The sequence below is a fragment of the Peromyscus maniculatus genome, chromosome 21 (assembly GCF_049852395.1).
Source record: "Peromyscus maniculatus bairdii isolate BWxNUB_F1_BW_parent chromosome 21, HU_Pman_BW_mat_3.1, whole genome shotgun sequence".
In the NCBI taxonomy this organism is placed as follows: Eukaryota; Metazoa; Chordata; class Mammalia; order Rodentia; family Cricetidae; genus Peromyscus; species Peromyscus maniculatus.
Genome location: NC_134872.1, coordinates 39843977 through 39870289, shown reverse-complemented (window position 1 = coordinate 39870289; position 26313 = coordinate 39843977). Strand labels below are relative to the sequence as shown.

Genomic DNA, 26313 nt, shown 5'->3' with positions numbered 1-26313 from the left:
CCAGCCAACAAGACCACTGACATTCTGTAGCTGCTGGCTCCTTCTGCCAACTAGTTGACATCTCAACAAGGTTCCAGCAGGAGAAACCCCTGAAGGACTCAGTCACCATTGTTTGTTTGTTTTTTTAATGTTTAAAAAGTAATTGATTTTAGCCGGGCGGTGGTGGCTCACGCCTTTAATCCCAGCACTCGGGAGGTAGAGCCAGGTGGATCTCTGTGAGTTCGAGGCCAGCTTGGTCTACAAAGTAAGTTCCAGGACAGCCTCCAAAGCGACACAGAGAAACCCTGTCTCGAAAAGCAAACAAACAAACAGTAATTGATTTTATTCTGTGTCTGAGTGTTTTGCTTGCATGTATATATGTGTTTATACATGTGCTTGCCTGGTGTCCGAGGATTTCAGAAGAGGGCATTGAAGCCCTGGAACAGGAGTTAGACGGTTGTGAGCCACCATGTGGGTGCTGGGAATTGAACTCAGGTCCTCTGGAAGAGCAGCGGGTGCTCTTAACCGCTGAGCCATCTCCCCAGTCCCTTGTCGTTTTATTTTAATTTTTAGATTAAAGAAATATTTGTGTGTGAATCTTTTTCCTGCATGTATGTCTGGGCATCCCATGCATGGCTGTGCCCACAGAGTCAGAGAGGGTGTCAGGTCTCCTGGAACTGGAGTTATGGGTGGTTGGGAGCCACCACGAGAGTGTTGGGAACTGAACTCAGATGCAAGAGCATCGGGTGATCTTAACTACCCCGGCTTCTCTCCAGCCCCGTTATTTATTTATTATTTTTATTTTTTAATGAGTCCAGGTCTCTTGACTCAGAGTTACTGTGTAGTTTTCAAAGATGACCTTGAACTTCTGATCCCCCCCTGCCTCTACCTCCTGAGTGCTGGGATTCCAGGCAGGTGACCACAAACTCCGTTTTATGGAGTGCCAGGGAAGGAACCTAGAGTTTTGGGCACGTTAGGTAAGCACTCTCAACTTCGTCTCTGGCACTTTCTTGAGTCTTTGAGACAGGACTTCACTGTGTAGCTCTAGCTGGCCTGGAACTCAAGATCATCTGCCTCAGGCTCCTGAGTGGATCCCAGGCTCACATCCCCTATTAGGCTCACTGTTGGTGTAGATCACCCGTGGGGACGGGGATGGGCCCTCAGATCAAGTGGGTCTGGAGGCGGCATGGCTTTAGGGAGAGCTATTTTGGACTTGGGCCGTGGGGGACACTTGGGGCCTGTAGCTGTAGTACCTGTTACGCTGAGGGTCTGAACTGTGTAGATCCAGCTGGTGAACAGATTGGGTGGAGGCTCTGTAGGTCCCATTTCTCTGAACTCTGGTGGCTGGTCTATGGGGTGGTCTCTAGGCTAGGGCTGTGGGCCACCCCTGGGCTTGGTGGAGAGGCATCTCACCATGGGAGCCTGTGACCATGGCCCGCTGCTGGGGAGGGGAGGGGAGGTGAATTTTGCCAGTCTGGTGGTTGTGTGTGTGATATCTTGGGGTGTAGCTGTTGGTGGGTGATGTTTCCTTCTGCCTTTATTTCTTGTTTTTACTCTGTGGGTGCCCAAAAGCTCTTAACTGTTGAGCATGCTCTCCATCTTCTCAAAAACTTAAAGAAAAAATGGAGATAATAATTGTGTGGTGATGAGTGTTGGAGTGAGAAAATGCAGGCGCCTACTTCACCAATGGGAAAATAGCCCAAATTCACTGTGAACATCCAGCAGAGCATTATTTGGCCATAAAAGGAATGAAATTCTATCACATGCTATAATATGGTTGAACTTTGAAGCATCATGCTAAGTGAAATAATCCAGATCTTAAAGGACAAATACTGTATTTCGCTCACATGGACTGTCTAGTGCAGGGTAATTTGTAGTCAGAAAGTGGACTAGAAGATGTAGGGTAATGTACTCAGAATTTCTGTTGGAGCTAATGGAGGACTTTTGAAAATGGACAATGCCACACACACTCCTATGCTCACACACAATAAAGCTGAAATTTAAAAAATACTTTAAAAAATTCTCTTTTTACTTTGTCCCTTTAGAAGTTTACAGGCATATTTCTTAATTTTCAAATATTAGAATATTTTCTCCCCTGTTATTTAAAAAATTGCCTTTATAGTACTATGAAGATGGACCCTATTAAAATCAAAGCCAGAAATGATTTTTTTTGTGGGGAGGGATTCTGAGACAGGGTTTCTCTGTAACAGCCCAGCTGTCCTGGAACTCACTGTGGGTGCTGGGAACCAAACCCAGGTCCTTGGCAAGAGCAGAAAGTGCTCTTAACCACTGAGCCATCTCTCCAGCCTTTTTTGAGACAATGTCACACTGTGCAGCCTTAGCTGGTTAGGGACGCACAGAGATCCCCCTGCCTCTGCCTCCTGATTGTTGGGATTAATCGGGGGTGCTCCACCACGCCTGACAACACTCGACTATATTTTCATTTGATTTGCTGAGCTCTTCACTTCTGAGATTCCTGCTTCGTTTGTTTTTTTCAGAATATAAAAATTTATTACTATTGTCTTTCCATCATCAAAGTTTATGCTTTTTTGGGTGCAAGATGGGTGATTCAGTGGTTAAGAACACTTACTGCTCTTCCAGAGGATCCAAGTTCAGGACCCACATGGAGTGACTCACAACTGTAATTCCAGCTCCAGGTGATCCAATACCTCTGGCAGTACACACACACACACACACACACACACACACACACACACACACACACACACACACACACACACACACACATTCTTTAAAAAACTTTTGTACAAGGCCACTGGTTCCTGTCAACCTTAGAGCTGTATCTAGGGTGTCACCAACCATGACTATCTGACCAGTCATGAAGCCATCTTGACGGTGTTCGTCAGTTTGAGCTGCGCCACTGGGTTCCAACGCTGCCTTCCCAAGCAGGATTCCTTTGGAAAGCATTTCCCAAGGGGCTGGGCTTCGGGGCTTCGTCCAAATGACTATTTTAGTACTGGCATGCTCCCTCTTGTCCGTTGGTGACCGTGAAGGTACAAAGACTGGGACGTTTGCCTGGATGAAACCTGTAAGCCAGCTGACTCTTGGAATACATCCTGGCCAAAGGTCAGTTCACCTCTGTGCTGGTTAATTTTGGTCAAATTGACACAAACTACAGTCATGTGGCAGGACGAAGCTGTCACTGAGAAAATGCTTTGAACAGATGGCCTGTTGTTGGCCAGTCGCCCTGGGGGTGGGGTGGGGTGATGGTTGGGCATTTTCTTGATTAATGATTGATGTGGGAGGGTCCAGCCCATTGTGGGTGGGGTCAGCCCTGGGCAGGTGGGCCTGGGTTACATAAGACAACAAACTGAGCCAGCCACAAGGAGCGGGCCAGCCAGCAGGGCTCCTCCATGGTCTCTGCTTCAGTTCCTGCCCTGACGTCCTTAAAGGATGGATGTTGTATTGTGGTTGGTTTTGATGTCAATTTGCCACAAATTCGAGTCACCCGAGTAGGGAGCCTCATCTGAAGAACTGTCCTGATTGACATGGGAGGACACATCTCAGTGCGGGGAGGGGGAGGACATCTTCAGGTAGAAAAGGGTGTTTCAGAAGAAGCTATTTTGCCTTTCTCCCTCCTGGTCCCCCCTTCTGGCCGCCGAATTGTGGAATTGTTGCTGCTGGTTTCTGCCCTGACCACACCAAGTGTCTCCAAGCCACCATCATGGGATGAGGACCAGCCACTCCAGAACATCCTGGGATCCTGGTGCCAGCCTGGGACTATTGTCACCTCATCTATTGAGTGATTGTGGGTTGTTGCCCCCCCCCCCCCCCAGTGAGAGACAATGATTCTGGGCCAACTCAGGCTGCTGAGGTTCCCAGCTTCAAGGACTAAATACTGGGTCCTCAGCGGCTCAGATGTGATTTGCTGTTCTTACTGTTTCAAAGCTCACTTGATGAAGTCCGATATAGTTTCTCATATTTTGCTTTTGTTTGTTTCTTCAAGACAGGGTTTCTCTGTGGAGTTTTAGTGCCTTTCCTGGATCTCACTCTGTAGACCAGGCTGGCCTCGAACTCACAGAGATCTGTCTGCCTCTGCCTCCCGAGTGCCGGGATTAAAGGTGTGCGCCACCACCGCCAGGCTCATATGTATGCATTTCAATATGTATGAATGATCTCCTTGTTTCCTTGGTCTCCTCGGTTCTGTTCCTCTAGAGAACCCTGACTAATGCAGTCTGTGACCTGGGGGTGTGAGCCAAACAAAGCCTTCCCTCCAGGATGTCTTGGTCAGGTTGTTATCACAGCAACAAGAAGCAAAGTACGGGAGCCTCCAGGTCCCCGAGCCAGCTCTGCTGCTAATAATAGGTGGAGTCTCTGCCCAGCACTGTCCTGCAGGACTTTCCTCATTTCTTGCACATCCCTGGAGCCAAGCACCGCCTCTGCTTTCATGGGTTAACTTCCTCCTGCAGCTGTTTCTTGAAATACTGGCTGCTTTGTACAGGGCTGGTTTTAATCCTAGCCGGATGCCACAGTGTAGCTTTTTGGGCTGTGGTTGGTGATTTGGGATACAGCGGGCTCTGTGGTAGCACCGGGGAATGGGTCATCTTTGCAGTCCATGGGAGTGTGGGGAATATAGGGGGGCGGCCCCATGTGGTGTAGACAGCCGTGGGGGTGGGGGGTGCCTAGTGTGGCCATTCCTTCAGAGGGAGTGCTGCCCCACATGGGGTGGGGGTGTCCTCTGATGTCAGCTCCACCCGCGAGTGTCAGTCTCTGAGGCACTGATGCCGTGGATCCAGATGCTGCATGGCGGGGGAGGGGGGAGGAGGGGAGGGAGGAATAAGGGGGGGAGTGTCAGCACCCCCTCTGGGACGGTCACATCCAGTCTTGACAGTGAGTGATGGAACAGGTGTATGAGTGTGATGTCTATGTGAATGTGTGTGTATGCCTGTGTGTGCATGAGTGTGTTAGTATGTGTGTCTGAGCATGTGTGTGCATGTCTGTTTCTGTGTCAGTGGGAGCTGCGTGGCTCCCCTTTAGGTCAGAAAGATGGACCTGGCTTTTATCCCGATTCTATCTGCTGGGGTGGGCACCTGGAGCAGGCTCATTGAGAGTTGGGCCAAGTTGCCCTTGGCAACCCGTGTGGGCCCGTGTGTGGTGTTGCTCAAAGGCACTCAGGACATCCCTGTGGCAGTGACAGATGCTAGAGCATGGCATGGGGGAGGGATGGCCAGAGCTTGTGGGCACCAGCGCTGCCTGGGACACAGGACGTGCTGTGGGCCTAGAGGATGAGCTACCTTCTGGCTCTGAGGGCGGCGTCCTCCACTGTCGTACCCTGGTCCACTGCAGTGTAGGACACTCATGGGCATGATTCACAGTTGCTCTGCTGCTCCACATTGGGTTTTAGTGGCAGCTACCCACCGGGCCACTGCAGGCAGGGTCCTAGTGGGATGTGACTTTGTGGGTTTCTGATGCTCAGAGCCACCCAGACTCAGGCAGTAGAGCCCTTCTTCAGATGGTTCTGGCATGTGGCATCTATGAGGCCACTGAAAGGTGACTTGAGGAGATCCTTTTCCAAAGCAGCCACTGCACAGATCTGAGGGTGGAAATGAAATGCATGCAGACATGCTGGAGGTTCCCCTCCCAGGAGAGGACCCCCCCCCCCCGCCCCCCGCCCTGTGGAGCTGGGTGGCAAATGCCAGGCTATTTTGCCTCTTATATTGTCCTAGGTCTCTCTGCCTGATTTTTCATTGTCCTTTCATCTCAAAATCTAGCGCTCAGCCTGGGGGTGGGTGCTGAGCACACCTGCCTTGCTCAGATACACACTGCTGGAAACATCTGGAGAAACATGGGCAACAGCTGCAACCCCGGTTTTCCTTTTTGCAAGTGTATGGTGTTCCTCAGTCAGCCAAGGGCCACCGCATGGGGTGAAAGGGGAACTGGAAAAAGGGAAAAATCTGGCAACCTCAGGGGATTGTTTGTTTTTGTTTTTGGAAACGGGGTTTCTCTGTGTAGTTTTGGTGCCTGTCCTGGATCTCACTCTGTAGACCAGGCTGGCCTCAAAGTCACAGAGATCCACCTGGCTCTGCCTCCTGAGTGCTGGGATTAAAGGCGCGAGCCACCACTGCCCGGCCTCAGGGGATTCTTAAGAGCAAGCAAGTTGGATCCCCACTGCACCCCAAACAAAGTAGAACTTTCTGGTTAGCATTTATTATTTTTTTTTAATTTTTTATTTAAGATTTACTTTTTGTGTTCATGTGTGTGATTGTATGTGCATGTGATTGTATGTTTGTGTGTGATTGTATGGGCATGTGGGTATGGCTGCAGATGCCAAGAGGTGGTAGGATCTTTGGAGCTGGAGTTACATGTGATTGAAAGGGCAGTGAGCACTGACTGCTGAGCCATCCCTCCAGCCCTTCCGTTTGTGTGAAGCTGCTTCCCCTGTGCAGAGACAGTTGTTCTTCCCTCGGTGTGGAGACTGTACACTTTGAATCCACCCTCATTCTGCCAGTGCACAAGATACCCTGCTGACAACCCAGCAGACGGGAGCTGGTAGCGGCTCTACCGCCCAGCACTAGCTGTACAGGAAGCCCAGCGGCCCTAAGTGGCAACTCGTAGTGGTCTTGCTGGTTCTGGTGAACTTTCACGAAAAGCCGGGAAGGCTGGATTCCTAAGGACCCTGTAGGATAGCTCAACTGCATTGCCCATCAAAGGCCGCTTGATTTCTTCTCCGGGTACCTGGCCTCGGAACACTTGCTCAGCAGCTGTTACCCAGTAGAAGTGTGTAAAATCCCAGAAAGAGACAAGAAAGGCACACCGGGGCAGGAAGGGCCTCCAGGGAGCTTGGGAGCTGGAGTGAGAGCCGTGGCACTCGCTGTCTGTGTAGTTCTTTCTGGAGAAATACTTACCGATGGAAAAGGGTCAACAATTTGTTAAAAAGAAAAATGTCTTAGGTGAGCACACACCTTTCTTTTGGGCCTTCTAGACTCTGCCTCTTCCACGGTTGGTTCTGGGGCCTGCGGCAGATGGCATGTGCTGGTGTTCCTACATGGTGCTGCTACCCACCCACCCATTCAGCAGCTAAAATGCTGAAGGTTTCCTATCCTGGTGGGTAAATGGCTCCTTCCAACTGCCCCCAAGTACAGACATGCAACACTGGGCATTTCTGCAGGTGATCTCAGGCCCTTCCTGTGACCAGCTTCTCCCTTGTATCTGCTTCTTGTGGTACACACCTGTACACGTGTGATATGTATGTATGTACAGTACACGTGTGTGTGTGCATGCGTACGAGGAGGTATGTCAGGCATCGTTCTTCATGGTCCCCTTTATTTTCTAAGGCAGGTTTCTCACTGACCCTGGACCTCATCCTTGGCTAGTGCAGCTGGTCCTGGGGGTTCAGTGTGTCTGCCTCTCTGCACAGGGATTCCAGGTGGCCGGCCACTGCACCTGCCTTTGCACACGTGGGTTGTGGCGATCCTGGGGACCTGAACTCAGTTACAGCGCTTTATCCACCCAGCCTCTACTTCTTCCCTTGTCTCCTCCTGTCACCACACTCAGGTGTCAGGAAGCGCTGTCACAGCATGCAGTGGCGAGCTGGCACGAGCCCCTTTTTGGGAAGGGTGAGTTGAGTGATACCAGATGGGACTTCACAGCCTCTTAGAAGCTGAGCGCAGCGGGGGGACCCCGGGGCTTCAGATGTGTGCTGACCCAGGAGTGGTCAAGGGTGTTAGCCACTCGGTTTTTAGGCTGCTCTGTTTCGGTTAGAGGTGGAGGAAAAGCCTCTCCCTGGAGGAATCCAAACAGGCTTCCAGGTAATTTTCTATCAAGGATCCTCCATAGTCATCAGGGGAATTTTAGGAGATCATAGCTACCTGTAGCCATGAAAAACCACATCATTCTTTAAAACCAATCCACTCCAGAGTGCCATGCAATGACACCATGGCCCACCGTGGTGTGAAAGGCATCTTGTGTGTTAAGAAAACAGAACAAAACAATTCGAGGCTTTTGAAAAAAGCATTTATTTCAAAGTACAACACAAAGTTGTATTTAAGAAATACACAATCTTGTAATGTCAAGACTTGGCTATGTGCATTTCAGTTCATCTTTAAAATAAATTCAGGTATACAAATGGTACATACCTCAAGTACAAACAGCACAGAAAATGCGTGTGGTCTCCTCTGGATGCTTTACATTCAGCCATTGTTCTTAGGCTGGTTTACGTTTCTGTAGTCTGCTTTTAAACCAAGATAGCCTTACTTTAAAAAAATACTCTGTATTTTCAGCACAAAGTCCTCATACATTTTTAAAATTAGATCTTGGCGCATAATATTGTGAAATTATTAAAAACCAAACTTGGTAATTTAGTAAAATTGTCACATGCCAGGACATGTCAATCAACTCAAATTACTCCCTTAACTGTACGGCCAAATTTGTGTTCTTACAGATAAAGAAAGCAGGGAAGAGACAGGTGGGGAACGGGGCGGGTCAAGATTTCAGATGGACAGGTCGTAAGAAGTTTGTGGCTGAGTCCAGACTTTTGTCTACAAGCACAACAGCAAATCTCAGAGTATCATAATTGCAAGAAAGATCTGGAAGAAGCGAGTGGAACAAGCCTGCCCTGCACAGAGGAGGAGGGGAGGGAAGCAACAGCAGCCAGGGCCTTCAGAAGCTGTCTTGGAAACTGGCATATCATGATCTAGATGAGGGTCCCCACTCTTGTTTTCGCTTAATTTTAATTTTCATGAGGGAAGTGCGAATTAGACCAAGGGTCAGAGCTTCTTCTTCCGATTGTGGGGCTCCATATCCGCCAGGGGTTGTAGGTCTGTCCCAAGTCGTCAGCCGGACCAGAGGCGGAAGGAGCGTGGGCAGTGGTGGAGTTTTCCGAGCCCATGAGACCGATGCTTGACAGCGTGTTTGTTGGAGTGGTGAACGGGAGAGCGCTGTTGAGGTTGCTGGACCAGATTGAGCTGCTGAACGGAGTGGTGGACCACAGGCCACTGGTGTTGCCAAGGATGGACTGTGACAGAAGAGAAACACCCAGCAGTGAGCAGGAGATGGGCCTGGCAGGCAGGCAGGGGAAATGGTGAGGCTCACACACAAGATCATACAACAATGGAGTGGCCCACAGACTTCTCAGTTTTGTTTATTTTAAAGCATATTCTGTATATTTAGACAGAGTGGGTCTGGGCATGTGCTGTGGCATTTTAGGAAGGCTGGTGAAGGCCAGCCTGTGGACCCAGCATAGGCAGCCTGCTTTTTATGCATGGGTATCCCTGGGGCACGGGCCTGTGTGGGTCCTGACTTGTATCAAGGCGCAAAGCTGAACAAGTGGGGTGGAAAAGTGACTTGCAAAGCCCCAGCAACAGAATGACCACCCGATGTGCGCAGAGAATTTGGTGGCTGCCTTTTAGGAATGGTTGGGGTGCTATGGAAACTGATGCCAGACTGTTACCAAGGAGACAAGCTTTGGGCTCTTTAACAGCCTATGAAGCTTGTGCACTTCCCATCTACCGTGCATGTCTGATTTAGGGGTTTCTGAGGCAAAGGTGCAGGTAGATCACGGTTTTCTGCCATCGTTTTGTGAAGGATGAATCCACTATTTTCTTGGCAAGAGGACCATTTGGGAGCACAGTCTTGGCAGACAATTTAGTTAGGAGCAAATGGAAAGAGGAGCTGAAAGGTGAGTGCTTCTCAGAACTTCCCAGCTTGCCGTGGAGGGAGGAGCGGGCGGGCAGCCGCTGGAGCCTCAGCCAGCCCGGGTCACATCACACCTGTACTCTAGCTCCCCGGAGGGAAGAGGCTGCACACGACACATCTGTAAGGGGGCCTGAACCCCACTGCCCAGTTTTCTCAGGACATCCTGATTCAAGGGGGAGCCTGAACCCCACTGCCCAGTTTTCTCAGGACATCCTGATTCATGCTCGTGAAGAGCAGCAGGACGGACAGAACCAGAGAAACAGTGGAGCCTGAGAACGCGGCCCCCTTCCTACCCACCATGCTCTGCTGCCGTGACTGTAACCACAGTCCAAGGGCACCCCAGTAATGACGAAGAGGGCTGGGGCTGGAGTACTCACAGTGGCTGTGTGGGTTGGTGAGCTGGAACTGGCTGGCCAGGAAGGGCTGGGGTCTGTCGCTGGAGAGTCCCAAAGGTAGGAGGGGCCACTGCTGAACTCATTCCAACTTCTCTGGGATGACTGACTGCAGGATCTCGGCAGCCCGAGTTTGCTGAAAACTGCAGAAATAGAGGGTGGGCCAAGTGCCGCTGCCATCACTGGGATGAGAGTCACTCAATGCCATGCACTTCAGCGGCCACACACCTCGTCGGCTCCCACCACATTCTGTGTGGTCTGGGATGTTCTCAAGAACTACGCACATGGCACACAATCTGGACACTGAACCCATCAACAGATGACGTCAGGATGCAGCTGTCCACCCCTGACCTTGGGGCTAATTTGAACTCGCACTGTGCCTGGCACATGTAGAGGTCGACTTCACACCAGAGTCCCCCTTAGAAGCTCCAAGGCATGTGCTCTGGAACACTAGCCGACCGGCAGGCACCGTGTCCTCCTGTGCCCTGAGTAGGGCTGTCAGGGAGGACCCCTCCACACGGCTGCCGTGTTGTGGGCTGGTTTCCCAGAAGCCCTCCACAACCTGCACCCTTGAGAGCTGCACAGAACTTATCGGCTGATGAAGCAAGTGAAAAAGAGATCCCCTGCCTAGACCGCAGCCATTTCTCCTCTACAAAGTGTCACTAACACGTCAAACAGACGTTTCCTATCTAGAGGCTTCCTACTTATGGACCTCCTACTTACAGAGCTAGGGTTAAATACTTACCACCTGTTAGATTAAAAGAATTGCCAAAGGCCGAGAACGAATTGAGGGGGGTGAAGTCAGGGCTGCTTGGATTGCTGACAGGACTCCACAAACCCGAGCTGAAGGTTCAAAGGGGAAAACACAAACAACGGATGATGGTGAGTGAGATGGGCCCGTCACAGCTTTCCAAGGAGAGGGCTCAGCTATGGAAGCCAAGACAAAGGCAGACCCACAGAGCGGAAAGATGCCCGCCTGACCCAGGGAATGGCAACCTCTGACAGATGAAGGGCGGGCCACTTACCTGTCTGAGCCATCACTGTCCACAGGGATGTGTGAAATGCCAAGGCTGCTGGGAAAATCGGATTTGCTTGAAGAAATTTTAGCAAAGCCGTTCCCTCCTGCAACAAGGACCGTGCATCAGGGCAGGGCAGGGCTGGACAAAGGCCACCCGTCACGCCCACTGTTCAGGCGTGGCAGCCGTGGGAGCAGGTCCTTACCCGGGCTCTTGTCGTAGCCTGCGGTGACCGCAGCGAAGGTGGGGTTGCCGTTCTTGCCCGGGAGAGAGGCTGCCTTCGTCAGCTTGCTTTTGCTTCCGCTGGGCTGCTTTGCCTTCGTGTCACTTGAGGAAGAAGCAAAGAGAGCGTCTCACTGCTGGGGCCTACAGCGGAGGAGCATCGGGCACCTTCTTGGGTGGGAGCGGGCTTCTGCTGCGCCAGACCCAGGGATGACAGCCCAGGATGGCTCAGAACACAGCGAAGCCCTGTGAACATGTTCTGGGGCCCAAGACAGCTTAATCACACAGCAAATGAGGGGAAACACAGGAAATGGGAAGCTAGGAAAGACCAAGGCGGGCTCACAATTTAGGGACAGAAAAGGTGGAGATCACAGTTTGAAGACTCGGAAGGAGGCCACTTAGCGAAGAAAGCTGTCAGCTAACTGGTGGTGTTGACAGACAGGACAGGTCCGTTCTCAGGCCTCCTTCCCTGGGACATGGTTGCAAACAGTGAGGGCCCCAGGAAAGTACCCCCCCCCCCCCCCCCCCCCCCCGTTCTGCCGGCCACTGCCTCCACTGACCACTGGGAGCAGCCTGACAGCAGGAACTAAGCCTGTGTGGTACTGAGCTGGGGTGGTACAGAGGGACGCCACCTGCCTCTGAGCACATGTCACTTACAGGCACCTTACACACGGTGACAAATCCTTCTGGCTGCAAAGCCAAAGTCAATAACCGGTGTCTTCAAGTCACTGCTCTGTCCTTTAGGTTAAAGCTTGCCTGGCTCTTGGATGAGAACACAATTCTAAAGACTTAACAGACTTGTGCGTGGACAGAGTAAGATCACTGCTGGGTCAGGAGCCTCTAACAGGAAGAGCTGCCCCCAGGTAAGGGACCTAATGATGGAACATGGGTCTGCCAGGCTGAGGGTGTGGCTGCTAAGTGTCACCGTGACAACGGGTGCTGGCGTGGGCCTACCTGCTGGAGCTGTTGACAATGCTGCTGTAGCTGCCACGGGACGTGAACGGGCAGGGAGCGGTGGGCGGAGATGGAGAGGAGGCCGCTGTCGGTGAGGTCTGGTGGTGTTTTAAGAAAATGTCCGCATTGAGGGTTTGCAGAGACAGCTTGTAAAGACTGTCAGTGGCTGGAAATGAACAAAAGGTCCCGTGAATGGGACATTTTAATCTGGACTCTTCAAAACAGTTATTTTCGATATTCTAAAACTGTGAAATTCAAGTGCTTCTAATAAAGAACACAAAGTGAGCCTCTTGTGCGTTCCCTTCAGAGGTGCCAAAGAGAGGGGAGATTCGAATCTCTCTGTGCCCTGGGCTTTCGGGGAACGCAGGCGCTTGCTCCACAGATGAAGGACGGGGTAGTCGCCCTCTTCACTGCCACCCCATGCGCAGCTGACGCCACTGCCTGGGGACCCACCCGAGGGAGGCTGTGCCTTCTCTCAGGGCTAACTTGCAGCAAGTAAAGCGCACTTGTCCTCAAGTCCAGCGAGACCCCTTCTCTCGGCCTCAGTGTGAAGGGGCAGCTGTGGCCCTGGTCTACGAGGCTGCGAGCTCTCAGTGTATTCTTGGCCCTGAAACAGAACGTCTATCCAGCTGCTTTAAACACTTGAGAAAAGTATTCTGATGTCATGTCTGCACTCAACTGGAAACAGGAGTAATTAACAGGAAATCTATCACTTCACACCGCTACTGTGCACCCTGGTGCTGCTCCTAATGGTGGTGCATGGGGGGGGGGGGGTTCACCCAGCTTTGCACAGCACCCCACAGCCTCCAGTGCCCCCTTCCCCGCCCTCCCGAGTCTGCCCTGCTTCTGGAACTACAGACTGCTCTGTGATGATTCCATGCCAGTGGCACTGACACCGTTATCGTTCCTTAGCCTGCAGCCTGTCCACCTTCACTCCTGGCCACAAAGGTGGCCGGCTGCTCTGTTGGTGCCCTGCTGCTGTCCACACCCAGTGCTCACCTGACACACTGCTGCTGTCCACACCCAGTGCTCACCTGACACACTGCTGCTGTCCACACTAAGTGCTCACCTGACACACTGCAGTTCACACCCAGTGCTCACCTGACACACTCCTGTCCACACCCAGTGCTCACCTGACACACTGCTGCTGTCCACACCCAGTGCTCACCTGACACACTGCTGCTGTCCACACTAAGTGCTCACCTGACACACTGCTGCTGTCCGCACCCAGTGCTCACCTGACACACTGCTGCTGTCCACACCCGGTGCTCACCTGACACACTGCTGCTGTCCACACCCGGTGCTCACCTGACACACTGCTGCTGTCCACACCCAGTGCTCACCTGACACCCTGCTGACGTCCACACCCAGTGCTCACCTGACACACTGCTGCTGTCCACACCCAGTGCTCACCTGACACACTGCTGCTGTCCACACCCAGTGCTCACCTAACACACTGACGTCCACACCCAGTGCTCACCTAACACACTGCTGATGTCCACACCCAGTGTACATCTAACACACTGACGTCCACACCCAGCGCTCACCTAACACCCTGCTGTTGAAGGGTGACTTCTGTACAAATGCTCAGAACCTCTCCTCTCTTCTGTGACCCCTTCTGACCTTCCCCTGGTGAAAGATCAATACTGGTGCAGGCTATGCTCTGGGATGGTCTGGTGAGGAAATCTTAGAGCAGGAAAGTGTTGGAGGCTTGGTCCAGCAGCAGTGCTCAGTGTGAGGGCTGTTAATCTAGTAGCTTCCCAACTGTTAGGAAGCTGGGGTGTGACCCTGAAGGGTACATCTCTCCCTAGACCCTCTTCTCTCTGCTTCCAGGGCGTCAGGAGTTGAGCAGCTCTGCTCTGCCACACCCTTCTGCCATGCTTTCTGCTCTGCCACAGACCTAAAAGCACCCGTCAGCTGGCGGTGGACTGGGCCTGCCACTGGGAGCCCAGACAGCTTTCCTTCTGGGTGGTTCACGGCAGGAAAGCTGACTAGTGCCCTCTGCTGGCTTGTTTCTCCTGAGCGCTGCCCTAGGGAAGCCAGTGTGGACAGGCCCAGCAGGGCAGGTGCACTTGACAAATGCAGATGGGATGAAACTGAGGAGGTCAGAAGGAGCCTTCTGGAATAAGGCCTGAAGCCGGAGAAGAGAGGAGGCCCAAACTTCATGCAGTTAGAGAACCTCTGGCTGCAGGTACTATCCCCTACCCCCGAGATGGTCCGGGATGCTTAACAAATTAGACAGAGAGCAAGGCAGCAAGCAGTACTCCTCTCCACGGCCTCTGCATCAGCTCCTGCTCCCTGGTTCCTGTCCAGCTTGAGTTCCTGCCATGACTGCCTCTGAAGACAGACCGTGATGTGGGAGTGTAAGAAAACACCCCTCCCCAGTCGCTTATGGTCACAGTGTTTCATCACAGCAACAGAAACCTCACCAAGACAAAGCTCCAGCTAAGGGCTGCCAAGTGGATACGACCCATTATACACGGGACCCGGTGCCTGTGACAACTGCCTTGTCCTAACTCGGACTCAGTGGGACGACCAAAGGGCTCTCAAGTCAGCAGTGTCCTGCTAACAGACACTTGGAGGTGTGACCTAGGAAAGATGGACGCTCTTCTGGCTCCTCTGGCCACGTCAGGGGCAGCGCAGCCCTGGCCGAGCTATGCAGAGAGACTGGTGGGGAGAGCAGGGCTCGGGACCAGGTCTTCTCTAACAGGAGAAGCACAAAGGCGGCACAGGCGCGGGCCTTGGCATCAGCTTTCCCTCCAGCTGGCCGGGAGCTCGGCCGGGAGGACTTGGTAGAGCTCTCGGCCCCATCCTGCTTCTCTCACTGCTTCCCTGCTGAGGCCCAAGATCCCATGGAGCTGGAGCCCACTGGCCTTCCCACTGTGGCTAGCTGCTGGTCAGGGTCAATGTCTAGAAGGCTGGCACCCCTCCTCTCTGGTGCTCGGTTCCACGGATTTGTTCAGTTACATCCAAGAGCTTCACCTACTGGCCTCAGAAGAGTCCTGTGAAACGGGACCTGGGGAGCACGGTCCTGCTTCCTTGGTGCAAAGGAAGGCCCCAAAGTTCCAGGAACTCTAAGGAGGCAACCATTCTCCCAACAGGTATGTACCACTAGTTCAGGACCTCCGGGATGATCAGACTTGCATTTCTTACTACCTTCGAAAAGCTAAGGACCGTCTGATGGCAAACTGTGGCACCAGACTCCATGGAGCGTGTTTGGCTGGTTCATGCATTTAGGTGCAAAGGTCAAGGTGGCGTGCTTGGTGAGCACCCCACTCCAAGTTCAGCTTCTTCCCCTCAGCTGACCCAGCGCTTCGGGTACCCAGGCCTCCTCTTAACCTGCACTCCTCAACCCGACTGCACCCCGCTTCTCATTTCCTCCTGGGCACAAAGCCGCCAGTGCAGGTCCGCGCTCACACAACGGTGAGGGGATGGATGTCGGTGCTAGAGCTGGGACGGTTGGCCTCCCCCGACCCTGCTCCTAGGACAGTGTTCTCAACCTTCCTGGTGCTGTGACCCTTCAATAAAGTTCTTCATGGTGTAGTGACCCCAACCACAAAATCATGCTCACTGCTCCTTCAGAACTCATTGTTCTACTATAAATTGTAATGTAACTCTCTGATGTGTGACCCCGTGGAAGGGCTGTTCCACCCCCAAAGCGACTGCAGCACCCAGGCTGAGAACTACTCTCTTAGGACCTCCTTTTCTTGGTTCTTTGGTCTCCATGTCAGGCTGAAAGGACGAGTGAGATTTCCACCTTCCCTCAGTAGAGCGGGCTTACCAAAATCTGAGGCAAGGTCAGGAAGGGGGTGAGAAACACGCACACAGGTGTGTAAGGAAAGCTGGGAGTGAATGCATCTCCGCAGAGCACTGCACTCTGTGGGGTCACACTCGAGGACCCCAGGCAGTGCTCCTAGAAAGCAAAGCACCTTTGGATGGTCACTCTCCTCCCCAGGCGGAGCCAAGAGCCCTACTGTGAATCCCCCATTACTGTCTCTGGTGTAAAGACCCCAGTCTCCAACAGCATCCCTTGCCCTGGCCAGACAGATGCACCCTGGGCTCTTGCTGGCTAGTTGAGGTTGGCTGTAGTGGGGCCGCCCACAACGATCTCTCCTGAAAACATCCCCAGCCTGCAGCACCTGGAGCTGGGGGCAGCTCCTGGAACCCAGCGGCTGCTACCCCCCTACTTACAGCTGCTGGGCTTGTGAACTGGCACAGCGTCCCACTCCGGTGGGGGAGAGTCTTTCTCACCCTCGGAGCTACTGGTACTCCCCAGCTCTTGACTGCTGGGGAGGAATTTCGAGAGGCCAGCTGGCCTGTTGTCCACTAACTTATTTGTACCTGCATAGAAATCAGAAAGGAAAGTTAATGGGGAGGGTTTGCTTTCCTGAGTCTGCTTCATTGAATCCTCAACATGGCCTTGACTTCATAATACAACTAGCAGCTAGTGACTGACTACCAGCCACCGACGGTTATGAAAACAATGAATCATGAAAACATCTCTGTGATCAACATGACAATACCTTTTGTTTTCTGGGAATTTCGTGATTTGGATCCACTCGTTAGTGTAGTTGGGAGAGGAATCTTGGTTGGGAGGTTTCTACGCTGTTTATTTTCCAGTGAGGGGTTATATGGGAGTTCGAAGGAACTGAAAGAAAAACAAGGATGCAATAAAACCAATTTATCCTGTTGTTTGGAGCAAGGGTGTATGTCATTCAGAGCATCATTATCCCATACACAGTTCAACTGCATGCCTTGTTGACAGGGTTTCCTGCCCAGCTCTGTACTTGGGGCTCTCAGTGCTCTAAACATTCTGGGACTGCTGGTGCGTGTGCGTGTGCGTGCGCCCCTAACCTCTGCTGTCTTAAGTGCAGACAGTGTGCTGAGGTGCATATTTGGAGACAGATGAGGGATCTGAATGCCTGCTCCGGGAAATGTGTGCATGAACTTGCGGCACGGAGCCAGCAAGGGCAGCTGTGCTTCGGGTGAGTCTCTCCAGGACTTTTGCCACCGTGGAGCCCTGAATGTATTTCCCAACAGAGATCTGACAAAGAGCTGGGGCCTAGTTGCAGCCACTGCAGAACTAGGTATTAGCTTAAGTAAGGTAGCAGGAGCAGTACTGCCTGTGGGTAACAAAGGTGTTCTTTACAGAGCTGCTTCTGTGACACCTACCAAGTGGATCTGGGAGGCTGGCTACAGCTAGGCAGTGGCCCCTGGGGGAGAATCACCAGTGTTGGCTGTTAACGGCAGAAAAGCCAAAGGCTTACTTTTGGGCACAGATATGAGAAGCCTGTGCACATTTTATTTTACTTTCTTCTTTTCCAGTGCTGGGTATTAAATCTAGGGCTTTGTGTATGCTGCTCACTTTCTCTCCCCCTGAACTACATCTTCAACATTTTCTTTATATTTGAGCAGAGACCTACTGAGTCATCCAAGCTGGCTGTGAAATTGCTGTGCAGCTCAGGCTAGCCCCTGAATTTTGAGTCTCTTCACCCTTTGGGTAGCTAGAAGCACCAAGTGCACAGCCATACTCAGCTTTGCTCAGGTGTTTTCAGAGCTGTGCTTCCGGTCCCCAACCCTGTGGGTGTGGTCTCAGCACATCCCTCAGACCCCTACCCTGCTCTGGCCCTTAAGTTCTTCATATCCCCCATCTTGACTCCACTCGCACCCCAAGTTCTCATTTCTAGGGTGCTGCCAATTCCTGTTAGGTTTTAGGTATAAAATAAACCACCGTACTGATTCACATCACAGTTCAAAGGCTCGAGTAGTTCTACCTTCCCAGACCTAGGGGCCCCCAAATACTCATGGCTCTCCTACTCCCCAGCAAACCAAGAAAATAAAGAAGGCAAAGTGTGACTTCACATGAAGCACACCCATTTCAAGAAACTTGTTTAGCTATATTTATAAGGGACTGGGGTCAAAGGACATTTGTTTTTGCATATGTCACAAAATTCTCATTCTCTCTCTCTCTCTCTTCCTCTCTCTGAGACAGGATCTCCCTTCAACTCACAAAAACTGCCTGCCTCTGCCTCCCAAGTGCTGGATTAAAGGTGTGGGTGGCACCATGGCAGGCTCCATAAGTATTTCTGAAGTTAGTTAAAGAGATACCAAACCAGACAAACCAGACGGTTTCCGTTAGCCCAGATAAATAAAATTTTAAGTAGTAAAACAAACTGGAACCAAACCAATCCCCCCCCCCCCCATTTCCGGGCACGACCACCATCACCACAGTGTACACAGCCCTCTGCGCTTCTTCCACTTCTGGCCGACACGGTTACTTTACAACCCACATTCTAAAAATGACAGACAGGGACACCCAGCCCCTTGGGGAGGCTGGGTGGGTCATATTGGGAAAGTCATCTGTAATGGGGGGTGGGGGCGTCTACTTTACCAAGCTTGACTCTGCCACTGTAAAATTAATGGGCTTTTAAGAGAAAAAGGTGCCAAACTATTTTATTTTTTTGCTAACGCGATATTTCTAAATTAAGCCAGATGGTTTCTAGAAAAAAGTTTAAGGCTTTTGAGTAAAATGGACGATAGCCAACTGACGTGAAGTGATTCTGTCTACAAGGGTGAGAGAGTCTTCAAGATGGAACCCAGTAATGGTCCACTATTTGAGAAAAATCGGTAGACAACAGCAGTCAGGGCAGCTCAGGCACTGGGCCTGGAGAAGAAGAGGGCGGGCCACAGCCATCAAGACAGCAGTAGCCTGTCTGGGACAATCTCTGAGGTGTTCCTCCTAAATCTGAGGCTCAGACTAACACTGACACGACATGGCTTCGCCCTTCCTTCCCACGTCTTCCCCACCTTCCTCTGCATCAGCTCCCACAGTGCTAACACTGAAATCAGTTCATCTGAGGATGCTAACACAGCTGAATGAAAATATGAACAATCGGGCTGGAGAGATGGCTCAGAGGTTAAGAGCACTGACACTGACTGCTCTTCTAGAGGTCCTGAGTTCAATTCCCAGCAACCACATGGTGGCTCACAACCATCTGTAATGAGATCTGGTGCCCTCTTCTGGCCTGCAGGGACACATGCATACAGAACAATGTATATATAATAAATAAATAAAATCTTAAAAAAAAAAAAAGAAAATATGAACAATCTTAGTCAACAGCCCAGCAGCTCACAGTCATTCTCTGTAGACCAGTCTAGAGAAAGCCTCTTGACAAGGCCCACCTGAACCCTGTCCTGTGGGTCCTGGAGTCCTTCCACAGCAGAGCTGTCTCATCCCTACAGTTGACGCCATCCCTGACATGTTTTAGGGAAGAGTAAGCTCCTCCAAGGTTTACAGCACAGATTTCTAGACCCCCCAGGTCAGTGACGGAGCAGGCGCCAAGCTCTCCTTGAGAAAGCTAGAGACTCCCACTTGAGACTGAGCCACCGTTACCTCTGTGCACAACTAAAATGGCCCTCGGCCTGCGAACAAATTCAACCCAACTCTCAACAGATTGCTAACCCTGCCCTCTACACACCTGGCATCAGAAGCAGGTGGATGTCCCTAACCAGTGACAGTGTAGATGCTAGACATGAGGCAGCCCTTGGCTTTTGGGGTCTAGCCCCCCTGGAAAGTGACTAGAGTGATGCCTGGCTCCAGCAGCGACCCATGACACTCGCTGTGTCTCTGCACTCACCTGACTTTCACATCTGTTGGGATCTCTTTCTTAACATTTAAAAGCTTTTTGCTTTTTTGCTTCACTTGAGACATGTCGCTTTCGTGTTTTTCTGGCATGGCTTGTTTTCCCTTTTGCCTTTCTGTGTCCTGTAAAAGATGCATATGTAGTTGCTCAGAGGATTAACAGAATGACTGAAAATGGTTTTACCTGAGATGAAGACACAAAGCCTAAGGTAACAGCTATACATGTCAAATACCCAGAAATAATAACCGCCCTTTCAGACAGAGCCTCACTGTGGAGCTCCTTGCTGGCCTGGAACTTTCTATGTAGACCAGGCTTGGCCTTGAGCTCAATGTTCACCTGCCTGGGCTTCCTGAGTGCTGGGATTAAAGGTATATACCATCACACCTGTCCCCCTGAACGCCTTTCTTGAAATCTGTTGTAGCTGTCAATTTTGCAGCTGCTTTTAATTTAGTGTAGTTGTATTCTGATGAGTGTGAATTGTAAAGGTCATTTAGGTTTACATGCATGTCCTAACAAGAAGGCGGGCAGTGGCAGCAGCCATTAGTAGCTTCTTATTAAAGTACAGGCAGTACAATCTTGTCTCCGTTTATAAAAAAGATCCAGCAAAGACTGCTGCAAAGCCAAACACTTGCAGCAGCATGTGGTACCCCTCGCACAAAGCTCAGCCCAGACCGCATCTGGGAGGCACCTACCGCTCCACTGCAACTAGCCACAGCGCTGTGGTAGGTGTCCGGCTCCCCACGTGCTCCACCAGGAGGCGGAGCCCGAAGACCCATTCACTTACTCAGCTCACATTTACTGGCTATCAGCTTGGTGCCAGGCAGTGGGGTTACCAGGGAGACAAAGTCTCTTCCCCCGGGCCATCAAGCCTTGAGAGAGAGACACACATGGCAGCAGTGTGGCCTGTATCGTGAAAATGTCCCCTGGCCATGGCAGAGCCCAGAGGATTTCTTCGGCCTGGCCTGACTGAGCAGCTTTCCTAGGCAATTAAAGCTGCACTGTAAAGCCCATACTACACAACTGGCCACCACTGCTGCTTCTGGCCCTTGGCCAGATTAGAAAACATGCAGTGAGCATTTTTAGAGTAATGTGACATGTTAACATATCCACATATGAGCTCAGAGGAGCTGTCTCCTGACCAGGCTGTGAATCCATTCTGTGAAGACTGCTGATGTTGCCTAGGGAGCTACGCACATAGTGGGTGGTGTACCAAACACAACCTGGTTCGTCATCACACTGACCCAGAGCACCTGGGCTGATGGGCAAGGCACACTCAGCAAAGTGGTCAGCCATGGGTGTCAGGGTCAAGCATGGGAGAAACATAACCCACCATCTGGCCGTCCTCAGTGTGATTAACAGGCAGCCTAAACTTAGCAGGCCAGTTTACTTAGCTGTTGAAAGTACATCAACAACAGGTAGTGGCTACTCAGGCCCCCCTCCTCCCTAGCCTATGCCTTCAGGGACTTTCTGAACCCATGGTTAGATGCAGGGCACAGAGCAAGAGCTCTCTGGAAGGCTGTGAGCCTTATCCTTTCACAGCAGAGACACCTCTCTCCAGCCCAAGAGCTGGCTAAGTAGAGGGCAAGGCCTTCTGTCCAGCACTGCTACCCAAGCCTTAGCACTTAGGTGCTCAATACACATTTGGTCAAAGAATGGGTAGACTAGGGATGCCATGAGATGGACAACCCGTACACTGAGGCCAGTCAGAAGAAATGCAGCCTCGAAGGGAGGACTAGCAGGCCTGGGACTCGGAGGAGTGAGCTCTAAGCTTTGTTGGTGAGGAGGCACATGGTACAGAAGATGTGGGAACAGAAGGCATGAACAAGTGAGGTGGTAGAGAGAATGATGGTGGCCGAGTTAGCCAAAGAAGAGACACTGAGGGTGATCAGAAAAGAGGCTGGAAAGGTAGGCAGGGAAGATCCTGGGATGAAAATGCTTGCCAGATGCTGACACCGCTGGGACTCCACCCAAGGCTAGCGACTGGTATCTGGCTTCTCTGGTTATTTGCTAAAACAGGAACCAAGTCCAATGCTCCAATACAACTTACAAATTATATGGAAGTAGGCAGAGCACCAGGTCAATGGCAAGGAAAGGCAGAGGGGGCAGGAGGACATGTGGGATGGTACTTGTGTGTCTGAGGAAAAACATTAAATCACCCAGTGGGCAGAGCTGGGCATGCTTATGAACGGATCACTCAGGCCACTAGACAGAAACCAGAAGCCGGATTCTGGTCCACAGCCTTAAGCACTGCACAGACCATCTTAAATCCGAATATACTCCCCTAAAGTGGAAAATGCCAAAGCAGAGCCAGAGCCTGCGTCTCTGCACAGCATTTACAACTCACATGCTGGACATGTGCCCTGCTGTGACATGCCAGGTGTTCAGCAGTATTATTCTGAATGGTCCATCACTTGTCAGCTGCTGACTCAAAGGAAGGGACATGTCCTCCATGTGCCAGCGTGTCCTGGGCGGGGCTCTGGTTCCAAGTGACCACTACTGGTATCTGGGCCCTACTCCCTCTGGGAGTTACTGTTGCTCCCGCCTGGGGGGTGTGTGTGACCTGTCACTGGAACCCTGTTTCCAGCATGACTACAGAACTGAACAGGTTTCACGACGTAGCGTGATTATTATCCTGGCTGCTCCCTAACTTTTCAGCAGGGTTTCAGGTTCTAACTAATATTTTGAAATGCTCTTCCCCAGGTGAAATGACCTCATCGGATCCCAGAGCTGGGCTGGTTTCTGCAGGGAGAGGGATGTAGGCATGCCTGAAAACACTGAGGACACATGCTCAGTAGGAGTGACACGAGACAGGACTTTGTACCTCTCTGAGGAGCGGCTCCGTGTCGGGGTTGGAGGTCTCTGTGGTGGTGGAGGAGCTGTCGTCATCGGCCAGGGTGTCCTTTAGCTCATCCTCCTGGGGCTTTCCCTTTCCCCGCCTCTCCTTCTCCTCTGGCTTCTTCGGAGGCTTAGCCTTGCGCTGTTGAAGAGATTTTCCTTTCCCTGAGGATGGAAAATCAGAGGAATAACAAAACTTGATCCAAAAAGCTTCAAACCCAAAGCCAAACTTGTAAAGTTCTGTTTGGAGAGGGGCTGGTTTCTTCTTTCTCTATGATTTTTCCTTCTTGGCTTAAAACTGTCCAAAGTGAGGTTGGCTCTGTGAGGAGGCTGTTTTAAAAAGCTGACTTTGTTGAGACACAGCTGACGTGCACTGGACTCATCTCACAGGTACAGTCTGGTGAGTATGTGTAGACTCGGCTGATCTGGCAAACTGGCCTGAAAATATCTGCCAGAAAGTGATGGAGCTTTGAAAGGAATCCTGAAAGCCTCCGGAATGTGTGGGGAGACAGACTATCAGTGAGGAAACTGTCAGATGAACTTTGGCATCACCTGGAGGTGCTAAAACCCTGGTAGCTGAGCCATGCTGGCTGGATCCCATCCTGGCCTTTCCTGTTTGCAGGGTCACAGTGAGGAATTACAAAAGCCCTTAGAACAGCACTGGCACAGGAATGCCATGTAATGTCACACTGGCTATGTAGAGAGTCAAACAGGAAGCTTAGTATTTTAAATGATCTGGATGCTACCAGAAGCAACCACAACATAGTCTCAGCCATGTTCCAGGTGCCAGAAATACAGTACTGAAAAAGTAGAGCCTTGCCTCATGGAGCTATGCTCTACAGAGTCTAGAGAGAGGCAGAGAAATCTCCAGATTCCAGCCCCTCAGCTCGAGCCCACAGACCCAGTCAGAGCTGCGGAAGGCACGCTTTCGAGCAGCAGTCTCTGGGAGGCGTCCTTTCTAAACACAACAGTGAAAACAGTGACGGCACACTTGACCTCAACACTGACGTTTGATGCTTTTCTCAAACAATGCCCCTGCTCCTGGCCACTCTGCGGATGAAAATTTCGGCATCTATAATGGGGGGTGGCAAACTGGAGGTGTGGGTTAAATCTGACCCATGCTTGTTTTGTATGGTTTGAGAGTGGAGAATAACTTAGGTTCTTAAGCGGTTAGAAAAACAAAGAAGTCTGGCACATGTTGGCAAGCACTTCCCCACTGAGTCCTACCCTCAGTCTCATCTAGGCCTCTACAATTAACTTGTCTTCAGTACTTCAAAGGTTTATGGCAATCCTCTCCTGCTGTCCTGCTCCTCATTCAAGACACGTTTTCTGGGTACTGCATGAGTGTATCCTCCCTCCTCAACCATGCTGGCACCCAACACCATCCATCACCTTTGGAATTTCATTTTTCTGGCTTCATGGAGAGGCACACTGCTGTGATGGGCCTGACCATGTTGCTTTCTGGAGGTTTGTGGAAAACTCTGGGGCTTTGGATTAAGAAAGTGGTGAGTGCTGTAGGTGGGGCTCAATGGGCGAGCCTAGTGGGAGCTTGGAAGACAGTAGTGCTGGGGTCAAGGTGGACTATGGAGGCCCAAGCTCGAGAGGTTTCAGAGGGAAAGAACCTTAGTGACTATTCTTGTGATATTTTGGCATAGAATGGTTACTTTTTGCCCTGAAGAATCTGCTTGAGGCTGAGGAGTTCCGGTCTACTTTTGTTGGCAAAGGAGATTTCCAGACAGCCTAATGTCGATTCTTTCTCATGGTTACTAGTGACTACTCTCATGCAGTTCTACACTGAAAAAGAGTAAGTAGGGCAAAAAGAAAATCAAAATGTACAACTTGAAGAAAAAGAAAGCCCCAGCAAATTGAATGTTGGAGCCAAATCCTATGCTCCAAAAGATGAGAAGTTTCAAGGCCTGATGCAAAATGGATTAAAGAAGTGGTACCTCGGGGCAAGTCCCCACCAGCTGATCCTTCAACTTGGGAAAGGGAAGAGTCCCTTAGCCCTAGATCTCTTCTGTCCCGCCCCCCCAAATCAACAAGTCAAAGCTCATGCAAATATAATTCAAGGAGGGGGCAGGTTCCATCCCACACAGGCAGCGGAGCTGTATCAACCAGCTGTTTGTGGTTCTGGCTTGAGAGTCATAAAGAATACAGGAGTAAAAGGCTGGGATCGCCTTAGGGACCCCAAAGCGCGACGACGATGACAACGACAGAGCAGTAGGACGCCAGCCAGAGAGAGCTACACGCAGGAAGTGGAAGCAACCCACAAGAGAGAAGTGACTTGTCCTCAGCAAAGCTGGAAGGGCAGAGCCATGTAAGCCCTTTGACACTGGACAGAGCTACAGCGCTTGCCCAGCTGGTTTTCAGTCTTGCTTTGGTCCAGTATTTCCTCACTATGCTCCCTTTCCTCCCTTTTGGAATGATAATATATATTCTGTGCCAATGTATGTTGGAAGTATGTGTTTTGCTTTTTTATTTTATGGGGGTTACAGTTAAGAGACTGCTTTGAGTCCTTAAGACTTTGGATTTTTTAAACTCTGTTGAAACTGAAAGACTATGAGGTGTTGTCGAATATTATTTTAAGTTGTGTTACATTTGTTTATGCCGTGGAACATGTTTAATGATGCAAAGGTGTGCTGCATTCTTCTATGTTGCATTTGTTTAACTCTGTGAAGCTGTGTTACTGTGCCTGTCTAAAGCACCTGACTGGTCTAATAAAGAGCTGAATGGTCAATAGAAAGGCAGGAGAAAGGATAGGTGGGACTGGCAGGCAGAGAGAAAATAGAAGGAGAAATCTGGGAAGAGAGATTGAGGAACTAGAAAAGGAGGAGAGGAAGATGCCAGAGGCCAGCCACCCAGTCAGACACAAAATAAGAAGGAAAGAAAAGATATATAGAAATAGAGAAAGGGAAAAGATAGATGGGATAATTTAAGTTAAGAAAACCTGGCTAGAAACAAGCCAAGCTAAGGCTGAGCACTCATAAGAAAGTAAGACTCCATGTGGGGCTGGAGAGATAACTCAGAGGTTAAGAGCGCCGACTGCTCTTCCAGAGGTCCTGAGTTCAATTCCCAGCACCCACATGGAGGCTCACAACCATCTGTAATGAGATCTGGCACCCTCTTCTGTGTACATAATAAATAAATAAATCTTAAAAAAAAAGAAAGTAAGACTCCATATGATTTATTTGGGAGCTGAGTGGTGGGTCCAAAAAAGAGTAAAGAGTAAAAAACAACCAACTACAATGGAGACTTCTGAAGCTGAACTAAATGCATTTTGCACTGTGATATGGCCACAAACCTATGGGGGCCAGGGAGTGGAATGTGGTGGTTTGAATAAGAATGGCCCCCATAGGCTCATTTATTTGAATACTTGGTCCCCAAATGGAAGAACTGTTTGGGAAGGATTAGGAGGTGTGTCACTGGGGGTGGGCTTTTCACAAGTCCACTTTAATCTCAGTAGTATCCCTCTGCTTCCTGGCTGTTGCTTCAAGATGTGAGCATCCAGTGCCTGCTCCAGTGCCCTGCTACCTGCCATGAGAATTATGGAACCATGACCCCCCTTTTACAAGCATTGCCTGGTCACAGTGTTTTGTTACAGCAACAGAAAAGCACCTA

At 50.9% G+C, this 26313-nt stretch overlaps 1 protein-coding gene across 2 annotated transcripts in view; it reads right to left on the bottom strand.

Annotated features, from left to right (window-relative positions):
- Positions 1–7931: 7931 nt before the first annotated feature.
- The window catches only part of Tmem131 (transmembrane protein 131), a 161858-nt gene continuing 143476 nt past the window's right edge, over positions 7932–26313 (bottom strand). For both annotated transcript variants that reach the window (XM_076557484.1, XM_042266420.2), the window contains exons 32-41: positions 22682–22860; positions 19855–19982; positions 16741–16865; positions 16409–16558; positions 12218–12383; positions 11247–11368; positions 11051–11147; positions 10771–10868; positions 10011–10168; positions 7932–8953 (exon numbers count right to left, since the gene is read on the bottom strand). In XM_076557484.1, the coding sequence (XP_076413599.1) occupies positions 8669–8953; positions 10011–10168; positions 10771–10868; positions 11051–11147; positions 11247–11368; positions 12218–12383; positions 16409–16558; positions 16741–16865; positions 19855–19982; positions 22682–22860 (1508 nt within the window). In that variant the 3' untranslated portion in view covers positions 7932–8668. The remainder of the gene's footprint in view (positions 8954–10010; positions 10169–10770; positions 10869–11050; positions 11148–11246; positions 11369–12217; positions 12384–16408; positions 16559–16740; positions 16866–19854; positions 19983–22681; positions 22861–26313) is intronic.